General features: G+C 44.7%; 1 protein-coding gene across 1 annotated transcript in view; it reads right to left on the reverse strand.

The window, feature by feature from the left end:
• Window positions 1–9,573, reverse strand: part of cnot10 (CCR4-NOT transcription complex, subunit 10) — a 29,725-nt gene extending 20,152 nt beyond the window's left edge. The window contains 4 exon segments of the mRNA XM_030103519.1: window positions 5,028–5,178; window positions 8,202–8,363; window positions 8,868–8,959; window positions 9,385–9,573. Of these exon segments, the coding sequence (XP_029959379.1) occupies window positions 5,028–5,178; window positions 8,202–8,363; window positions 8,868–8,959; window positions 9,385–9,400 (421 nt within the window). The 5' untranslated portion in view covers window positions 9,401–9,573.
• Window positions 9,574–11,196: the final 1,623 nt, after the last annotated feature.

Consider the following 11,196-nt stretch of genomic DNA (forward strand, 5'->3'; position numbering starts at 1 on the left):
ACTACTACTATTAGTATGCGTTGCCATAGCCTCATTAAGACTAGAGGTCGACCGATAGATCGGTCGATATTTTGGGCCGGTAGATGGATTTTTTTCAACATCGGCATCGGCCGATGTTTATAAATAAAAAGCCGATTTTTGATCAGGCACCCATATGGCCAGCTGCCGGTCCTGATGGAAGGACCTCGGGTTCAGAGTGGAACTGTGGAGCGGAGCCAAGCTGAGGGGAGCGAGCCCCAGCTAGACTGCGTTCCCAATCTGCTCACTAAAACAAATGGTAAGAGCTTTGTCTTGGCAAGAAAGAATATGCAATGTTGATTTAGTCCATTAAAGTCTTTACTGGGTGATTATCAAACTGCAAAAGTTAGCCATTTGACTTTCAGCGTCAGGCTCAAGCTGCATCATGCATGCAAGTTTGTCAGCATATAACTTAACTACATAGCAAGGCTTTAACAACAAAAAGACTGACGATATGTTTATTGGCACTGACATACAAAGAGCATGACTGAGTACTGCAAAAACATTTTTGAGAATATGTACATTATATCAGATCCACTTGTTGCATCTTAGTACCTGGATTAAAAATATGTCCACTATAATTTGCTAAAGTTATCTGTGTGTAGATTATGCATCGAGACCTCCTTGCATATTCATAATTAGTCATAATTAGCCAGCTGCAAGTATCCAGTCACACCTTTAGCGGTGTCCTCCGTTTCTTCCCAATCAGTTCATAAACTTTAATTCAGAACAGTGATGGAAACTAAGATTCATATCAGCACTACTTATTAGTCTTGGTTTGATCCTGAAATGGAATATAGTAGTTAAGAAAATCTGTGTGAAAAACGCATGTTGTGTAAGATTACTCACATTCACATACTGAGTGGGGTAAAAAAGCTTAATATTGACTATATTATATTATCTATATTATAATTTTAATGTAGGAATAGTAATATAGGACATCAAATTAAACAGTCATTTAAATGTTTAAATTCATTATTTTTTCACACAGTTGTCCATTGACTTGGAAAAACTGATGGCACGAGCTAAATGTTGTTTTTTTTCATTTTAATCATTTGTTTTTTGCTTTTTTTTCTTCTTGCAAGCAATGGCTGCACAAACAAAACCCTATATGGGCTCATTTTACCCAGCCAACGCCGGGGAAGGCCAAGTGCAATATCTGTAGCAACACAATCAGCATGGGAGCAGCAGATGCTACAAAGGAAATGAACACATCAAACCTGTTTATCTTTGATACTTGAATGAGCAATTTGCATTAAAACCACTTTTCAGTTTACAGTTTATTTGGGTAGTGTGCTTTACACTGTGGTCGATACCTGAAGTCAAGATGCTTGAATCAACAATTTGCACTGAAATCACTTTTCAGGTTACTTTGTGATTCTATATATTTATTTTATAAAGTTTAAGTGTTTTAGAAAAAAAAAAAACTTTAAATTGTTTAGGTATTTGCACTGAAACAAAATGTCACTCAGGTTACTTTTTTGATATTATTGTACTCTTTGTGTTCAGTTTAAAGTTAAATAAATGTTAAGGAGTTCTACTATTGTAATAGTAGTATTTAATTTCTAACATACACATGTTTACACTTTTAGTGGCTCACTTGTCTTTCATAATCGTTTTTTTTTTTCATATATATATATAAGTAGTGCTGCACGATTATCGCAATCACGATTGCAATTGCAATGTCAGCACGTGCAATTACGTAATCGCAAGAGGGGTGCAATTGTGCATTTATTAAAAAAAGTGTAAAAAAACAAAAAAAGAAACCCTAACCTGGAGAGAGAGCAGAGGTCTGCTGCAAGTCGTCTGCACTCGCTAACAGGACAGCTGGAGCGCAGTTGTTTGGGTGCGTTTGTGCATTTTCACAGCGTGTCCCGACGTGGTGCGGGGTTTGTTCGCTGCGTTTCATTGGTCAGGTCAGCACAGGGTGCGCTCGCGAACAACACCAGCGTATCCAGGAGAGGTGGAGCCATCATGGCGGACGCAGAGACAAGACGATTGTCCCGTTTTGTTTTTTAAACTCCGGTTTATATAACTTCAATTATTAAAAAAAATCACAACATGAAAGAAAAACAGAGCTGAGTTTTCAGGAGCAAATGTGACAGTTTGGTTATTTTTAAGCAATTATTTGAATTTACAGAGGAAAAATACATACCGTGATAGATACCGTTACCGTGATGTGAAATTTCTGATACCGTGATATAAGACTTTGTGGTAGCGCCCAGCCCTCTCTGTGGTGAAGGTCTGTGTTATCATTCCAGTGTGTGTATCACACAGAAGATACTTCACTGTTTTCAGTTTACAGAGATGTGCCTTTTTAGTTTTTACAATGCATAATTCTGCTATTTTGAATAAAAACAGAACCGTTCTGTTGTGCTGGACACTGTTGTTTGTTTACAGTAAGTTTGGATATTTTGAAAATTATCACACAATTAAAATCCTCAGTAATCCATCTCTGCTTTTTCCTTGATTTATTCCCCGTGATAACCAAGCAAGTCTGTAGACTCATGATGAACCAACTTTTTTTATTAAATCGCAGCACAATCGCAATATTGTCCACCTAATCGCCAATCGCACCTTTTCCCCAAATCGTGCAGCACTATATACAAGCATATCCTTGAATATTGGCTTCTAAAATCATCCTTAGATATCGGCCATCGGCTGAATGTTTATTTTTTTAAAAATCGGTATCGGCCTTTGAAAATCCCATATCGGTCGACCTCTAATTAAGACGTTCGAATTTGAAAACTGTCTGTTTCCTCCTTGTATTGCTACACCACATTTTTGAAAATGAAACTGAAACTTAAGCTGAAACGGTGGAGGGGACGTGCCTCTGACTGTGCCCCCACCATAGAGCGGGCGTGGCCAGATGCATTCAAGTGCATCCCGGTAAGTAGGTGATGAAAAACAGGCGGTTCTGACCCTCAGAGTCACTTTTTAGACCGCTCAAACTCCGAACTTTGGATCAATTTGGGGCAAATAAACTTATATAGACCTGCCAACCTTAGTGACATTTTTTTGAGCACCACTTGCTGGGGACAGTCGTCGTCTGGGGGGGGCGTGTTGGGTTGGGTGGGTGTCACTGTCAGTTATAAGTGTCCATGTGGTTCTTAAATTTGGTTAATGACAGATTTAAGAGATGTTTTTCTGATACACATTACATTGTCGCTTACCTTGCACATTGTCCCCAGAAAACAGCTTCAAAATACGTGTCCTTTAACCGACCATTTTATGGTGTGTGTGTTTCATTGCTAAAACCTCTGATAAAGCGGTCAATACAGTGTTTCAAATGAACTGGTTTCCTTGTTACCTGGTGACTGACTTCCTTTAGCGCTTCCTGCTGCTGCTGCTAGTAGCAGCAGATGTTGAAATCAGACTCATTAAGGTCTGACACGGCTTTTTGTCTGGTTTTTAACATCTATCAGCAACAAGGGACGTGAAAGAAACCCAGTCGCCAGTTAATAGGGAATCAGTTATTCCTAAACACCGGCTCCTCTCCGGTTACACGACACTCCTCCTCCGCTAGCTAGCTGCTGCGTTCAGGTGACTGGAGCTGCTGCGGAAAACTGAAACTCGGTCGTTTACACGAAAGCAGCGGTGACAGCTGGACTCAGGAGGGACACGGGAAGGAAGCGTGGACAATTTGCACAAAGGAACAGCTGTCAGACAGCTGTGAACCGGCCCTCGTCGTTCACTTAAAAGAGCTCGTTCATTGAACGTCGCAGCGCTACAGGGTAGCACACGTGTTTCCTCCCGGTTTCATATCTGCAGCGCACCAGCCTAATTTACCGGTATTTTTTTCAGCGTGACAAATACAATGTGTGCCGTGACTGCGTGACAACACACCGAAATGCGTGACACTTCAGAGCCCTGCTGCTGCATCGTGTCCACGGTCCGCATTTGTAACAGCGCTCACAGACGTCTGCAGCTTTTTGCGTAGTTTAATGAGGCGGAGCGTACCAGCGTATTTTTATGTCAAATTGCGTACCTGCTACGCAAAATGCGTACAGGTTGGCAGGTCTGCTTATACACTATGCTTTTGGGCTTCTGTGACCTATATGACGTGACTGAAAAATAGCAAAATAGATCCGCTTTAAGACTACATAATTTGAGTTGTTTTAATATATACTGTATATCAGTCTGTTAAAGATGATTGTTACTAAAATGTTCTGATTGTTATGTCAACCTTATGATTAGTACTTGAATAAGAGACTGGCTGGTTTTAAAAGGAAACTGTTATATATTCAGTGAGTGGCTATTACAACTGAACTATATTTTGAGTTCTCTTTGAAACTGCTGCTCAGTGCTTGCACTTTTTATTTCATCATTGTGTATGTTAAGTCTGTGGAAAAAAAGCTGATGTTACTGAAGTGAAGCGTTTTGGATTTAATTAAAATGCAGCTAATTGAGCATTAAAGGGAATGTTTCCCTCTCTATTATCACCACTTGAAGTCATTTTGGTATTTTTAGTCATTTTGGTTCATCTTTTTGTTTTGCATTCTGTGATATTCTGGTTCAAACTACACCATCATGTAATCCAATACATTTGTGAAGTTGAAAATGTTCCTTGATTTGGGTCACGGCTTGTCAGAATGCTGATGATGGGTCCGGGAGCCAGACCAGTTGGGAACCACTGATCTGAACCATCGACATCAAGTATGTTCTACTTGGAGGCCAACAGACCCGGACCATGTCCACAATAACCTTCATCGCTGAACTGTTGTGGTGCAGAGAGGCAGGCTGGAGTGGAGCCTGTTGCAGGCCAGTTTTGGGCCACAGCCCTCATGTTTGACACCCCTCATCTTCTGGTCTTTGACGCCTAACAGCCGTTCACAGGCCACACTGCGTGGGCCAGGACCAGCAAGTGAGCCTCCTCATGAGACCACTTCAAACAATGTCCACACAGCACACGTCTGTCGTCTCTGATATGAACACGCCAGCGCCTCTCCAGCCCCGGCGGCCAGCAAAAGACAGAGGCGTGTTCCCGGTCCGAGGACGACGGGACGTACCGAACGGCTCCAGGAACTGGTAGAGCTTCTCCCCGATGGAGATGGCCTCGGAGTACTGCCGCAGGTGGAAGTGGACCACGGCCTGATTGTAGTACAGCACGCTGTTCTCCACGTCGTCCAGGCCGTCCACGTCCTCCGACGAGGAGTGAACCTGCAGCACAACACCCGGAGTGAGACGGCCGGCGTGCGGCAGCTTAAGTGAGACAGCCGGCAGGCAGCAGGGAGAGTGAGACGGCGTGCGGCAGGTGGAGTGAGACGGTCGGCGGGCGGCAGGGAGAGTGAGACGGCGTGCGGCAGGTAGAGTGAGACGACATGTGGCAGATAGAGTGAGATGATGAGCAGCACGTACAGTGAGACGAAAGTTGGGCAGCAGGTGGAGTGAGATGACAAGCGGCTGGTACGGTGAAACGGCCGTCAGGCAGTAGGTAGAGTGACACAACGTAGAGCAGGTAGAGTCGGATGACGTACGGGAGAGTGAGAAGACATGGAACAGGTAGACAGACGATGTAGAGCAGGTAGACAGGCGATGTAGAGCAGGTAGACAGAGATGATGTAGAGCAGGTAGACAGGCGATGTAGAGCAGGTAGACAGACGATGTAGAGCAGGTAGATAGAGATGATGTAGAGCAGGTAGACAGACGATGTAGAGCAGGTAGACAGACGATGTAGAGCAGGTAGACAGAGATGACGTAGAGCAGGTAGACAGGCGATGTAGAGCAGGTAGACAGGCGATGTAGAGCAGGTAGACAGAGATGATGTAGAGCAGGTAGACAGGCGATGTAGAGCAGGTAGACAGACAATAAAGAGCAGGTAGACAGGCGATGTAGAGCAGGTAGACAGACAATGTAGAGCAGGTAGACAGAGATGATGTAGAGCAGGTAGACAGACGATGTAGAGCAGGTAGACAGACGATGTAGAGCAGGTAGACAGGCGATGTAGAGCAGGTAGACAGACGATGTAGAGCAGGTAGACAGACGATGTAGAGCAGGTAGACAGAGATGACGTAGAGCAGGTAGACAGACGATGTAGAGCAGGTAGACAGACGATGTAGAGCAGGTAGACAGAGATGACGTAGAGCAGGTAGACAGACGATGTAGAGCAGGTAGACAGGCGATGTAGAGCAGGTAGACAGGCGATGTAGAACAGGTAGACAGAGATGATGTAGAGCAGGTAGACAGGCGATGTAGAGCAGGTAGACAGGCGATGTAGAGCATGTAGACAGGCGATGTAGAGCAGGTAGACAGGCGATGTAGAGCATGTAGACAGACGATGTAGAGCATGTAGACAGGCGATGTAGAGCAGGTAGACAGGCGATGTAGAGCATGTAGACAGACGATGTAGAGCATGTAGACAGGCGATGTAGAGCATGTAGACAGGCGATGTAGAGCAGGTAGACAGGCGATGTAGAGCATGTAGACAGGCGATGTAGAGCAGGTAGACAGGCGATGTAGAGCAGGTAGACAGAGATGATGTAGAGCAGGTAGACAGAGATGATGTAGAGCAGGTAGACAGAGATGATGTAGAGCAGGTAGACAGAGATGATGTAGAGCAGGTAGACAGACGATGTAGAGCAGGTAGACAGACGATGTAGAGCAGGTAGACAGGCGATGTAGAGCAGGTAGACAGAGATGATGTAGAGCAGGTAGACAGGCGATGTAGAGCAGGTAGACAGACGATGTAGAGCAGGTAGACAGAGATGATGTAGAGCAGGTAGACAGACGATGTAGAGCAGGTAGACAGAGATGATGTAGAGCAGGTAGACAGAGATGATGTAGAGCAGGTAGACAGAGATGATGTAGAGCAGGTAGACAGGCGATGTAGAGCAGGTAGACAGACGATGTAGAGCAGGTAGACAGGCGATGTAGAGCAGGTAGACAGGCGATGTAGAACAGGTAGACAGAGATGATGTAGAGCAGGTAGACAGGCGATGTAGAGCATGTAGACAGACGATGTAGAGCATGTAGACAGGCGATGTAGAGCATGTAGACAGGCGATGTAGAGCAGGTACACAGGCGATGTAGAGCATGTAGACAGGCGATGTAGAGCAGGTAGACAGACGATGTAGAGCAGGTAGACAGAGATGATGTAGAGCAGGTAGACAGAGATGATGTAGAGCAGGTAGACAGACGATGTAGAGCAGGTAGACAGACGATGTAGAGCAGGTAGACAGACGATGTAGAGCAGGTAGACAGAGATGATGTAGAGCAGGTAGACAGACGATGTAGAGCAGGTAGACAGAGATGATGTAGAGCAGGTAGACAGAGATGATGTAGAGCAGGTAGACAGGCGATGTAGAGCAGGTAGACAGACGATGTAGAGCAGGTAGACAGGCGATGTAGAGCAGGTAGACAGGCGATGTAGAGCAGGTAGACAGGCGATGTAGAGCAGGTAGACAGAGATGATGTAGAGCAGGTAGACAGGCGATGTAGAGCAGGTAGACAGGCAATGTAGAGCAGGTAGACAGAGATGATGTAGAGCAGGTAGACAGACGATGTAGAGCAGGTAGACAGGCGATGTAGAGCAGGTAGACAGGCGATGTAGAGCAGGTAGACAGAGATGATGTAGAGCAGGTAGACAGAGATGATGTAGAGCAGGTAGACAGAGATGATGTAGAGCAGGTAGACAGGCGATGTAGAGCAGGTAGACAGACGATGTAGAGCAGGTAGACAGGCGATGTAGAGCAGGTAGACAGGCGATGTAGAGCAGGTAGACAGGCGATGTAGAGCAGGTAGACAGAGATGATGTAGAGCAGGTAGACAGACGATGTAGAGCAGGTAGACAGGCGATGTAGAGCAGGTAGACAGAGATGATGTAGAGCAGGTAGACAGGCGATGTAGAGCAGGTAGACAGAGATGATGTAGAGCAGGTAGACAGACGATGTAGAGCAGGTAGACAGGCGATGTAGAGCAGGTAGACAGAGATGATGTAGAGCAGGTAGACAGAGATGATGTAGAGCAGGTAGACAGAGATGATGTAGAGCAGGTAGACAGGCGATGTAGAGCAGGTAGACAGAGATGATGTAGAGCAGGTAGACAGAGATGATTTAGAGCAGGTAGACAGAGATGATGTAGAGCAGGTAGACAGAGATGATGTAGAGCAGGTAGAGCAGGACGACATACAGCAGACACAGCAGATGAGAGATTGAGACAACACAGGCTCACTGTGTGCCACTCACCTGGCTGTTGATGGATGTGAGGGCCTGTTTCAGCGTGCCTGTGGTGGTCTGTCCACTGTGGTAAAACTCCACCACGGCTCTGTTCAGGACAATCTTATAGTCGTCTTTGTGGAGCTCCTGCAGGGCGTCCAGGTGCTTCAGAGACTCCTGGTAGTTTCCAGCCTGGAAATACACCATCACCTGTCTCTGCATGTTTCTCTCATGGCAGCTGACACAATATGGGAGAAAAAGCCTGAATGCCAGATGTGAGTGTATGACAGTGCACACACTCGGTACCAAATGTGGTTAAAAAACAACAACAAAAAAAACAAAAAAAAAAAACAAAACTAGAACACTTGGTAAATCTGCGCACTGCTCTCATGCTGTGTGTGGGTCTGAATGTGTGTGTGTGTGTGTGTGTGTATTAAAAACTAAACATTCTCACGAGTTTGATGGCACACTGGGTTCCAGGTAATATTTTCTTCTGGACAATGAGAACATCTTGAACATGGGAAAGGTTCAGAATGTATCTCTATTCACCAAAACTGTAACTTTGGTTGATTTGTCAAACTTGAAGAACTACAGATAAAATGTTTCCTGTCTGTTCGATCAGTTCCTCTCCTCCCACATTGGGACGCTGTTTCAGCTTTAATGAAGTGAACCATCATGTTGAGAAGGAGGAATTACCTGGAAGGCTTGGTGTGCGCTGGCTGCCAGCTCCTTCACCTGGTCACTCATCCTGGGAGACGTGGAGCTGTCCTGCTTCCCCTCATTGGGCTCTGGAATGAAAACACTGTTTGAACACTTCCTCCCATCTGCTTCACAGACAGAAGGACCTCCACTGAAAAACAGAGACAGGATGAAGATGTGTGGTTTCCTGAGACCAGGACCTGGTCCGCAGAGACCAGAACCGGAATCACAGAGGTTAGAAGACAACTCATGGAGGACAGAACAGGGTCCACAGTGGACTGCAGACGGTCCACAGTGGACTGCAGACGGTCCACAGTGGACTGCAGACGGTCCACAGTGGACTGCAGACGGTCCACAGTGGACTGCAGACGGTCCACAGTGGACTGCAGACGGTCCACGGAGGACAGCGGAGACCACCGGAGTCCAGCATTTGAAGTTCATTTGCAGACTGTTGTGTCTCAGAGTGTGTCGGGGCTGAAGCTAGCTCGAGCAGCTAGCTCTAACGGCTACTCACCGGTGTTTTCAGCCATTTCTTCTGGATTTTCAACAAGGAAACAGTTTGGAGGGCCGGCTGAAGACAAAACTCGATGGGTAGGAGTTGAGACGAAGAGACGAAGAGACGGAATGAGAACAGATGGAGACAGAAAATGATGATTTGAAATGTGTCCGCTCCGCAGTTCCTTCTTCTTTGGTTTAATGGCGGCTGTGGGCAGCTTTCCGGAGGATTACCGCCACCTGCTGGTCTGGACTGGGATCCAACATTCACTTCCGCCTCCCTTACTAATCCCCCCACTTTATAATTCACGAGTAAACAGACACAATGACAGATTGCTTTTTGTTTTAATACCACTGATTTCCATCCTTACACCTTAATTCTATTGACCACATTTTTTTCTTCTTCTTCTGTGAATCAGGCAGACTAGAAATCGCTGGCATATTATGCAGTCTCGTGGTTCTATGGTAGTTGTAAATGCCTTTATTTTGAAGGGCACCGTTTCTCTTCCGTTGAGCTTTTTCTTTTTCTTTTTTGTAAAGCGTCAGTTGCTATGGCTCCGCGGAGGCGCTTGCTCGGAAGAGATCGACCTAAGAATCTGAAACATCCGAAAATAATTAACAAACGGCTGAAAAACCGGCGCCTGGAAAAGCAGAAACGAGGTGTGAAAAGTGTATATCACCTATTGTGGGTGAATGGGGAGGTGTTTTGCTTGGGGGTGTCGTTGTTTTTTTATTTGTTGGTATGGCCATGCATATATTGAGTTGGTAAAACCCTGGAAAATGTATCTAGTTGTATGGATTGTTTGGATTTGTGTAAAAATCAGTTGTATATTATTTTTGTGAAACTAAAAAGAGGTGTTGGTTTGTTTTATTCTTTCTTGTAGATTTCACGGTGTTCATGGGTTTCATTGTAATTCCTCCTTGTGAAGAAATAAAAAAAACATCTCTTGAAACTCTCTGCTCATCGATGTCGTCTGGGAGATTCCAAGGGGGCCGCTACAGAGAAAACTCGTCTCTACACCAGCCCTGCCATCCTTGTCTGCAACTTTGAGGTGCAACTACAGACGGCAAAGAGACTCTTGATGCCAAGAAAAGAAGAGGATGATAAAAGGACCATTACACATACATGCAAACTTACGGCACTTTGATATCAACAATATTGTGAGGTCAACAAAATTCGTGAGACAACCAGTTCCGAGCACTTTTCAAACTGTTGAATATTCCACTTTTCATAAAATGGTAATGGAAATAAAAAACAAACGAACAGGACCCTCAAATATGAACTTAGCCAAAATAACTTTAATACTTAAACCAGGGAAAGACCCCACACTTCTATCCAGTTATCTTCCTATTTCATTAATAAATGTAGATCTCAAAATAATCAGCAAAGCCCTATCCAGGAGAATAGAAACGATAACCTCTCTCATAATACATCCCGACCAAACACGGTTCATTAAAGGTAGACATTCATCCACTAACATGCGCAGATTAATTAATATAATAGATTACTCTACAATACATAATCTAGAATCCATAATTATCTCTTTAGATGCTGAAAAAGCTTTTGATCGAGTAAATTGGAAATTTTTATTTGGAATATTAAACAAATTTGGGTTTGGAACGTCTTTCATAGACTGGATTAAAATCTTCTATAACAACCCAGCTGCATGTGTGAAGACTAACGAGCAGACTTCTCCAAGCTTCTGTCTGCAGCGAGGAACCAGACAGGGCTGTCCACTCTCTCCTCACTGTTTGCCATCTTTATCGAACCTCTGGCAGCTGCTATAAGACAAAATAAAGACATCAGAGGGATCCTGGCTAACAATAAGAT

Source organism: Salarias fasciatus, chromosome 11 (assembly GCF_902148845.1).
Source record: "Salarias fasciatus chromosome 11, fSalaFa1.1, whole genome shotgun sequence".
Classification (NCBI taxonomy): Eukaryota; Metazoa; Chordata; class Actinopteri; order Blenniiformes; family Blenniidae; genus Salarias; species Salarias fasciatus.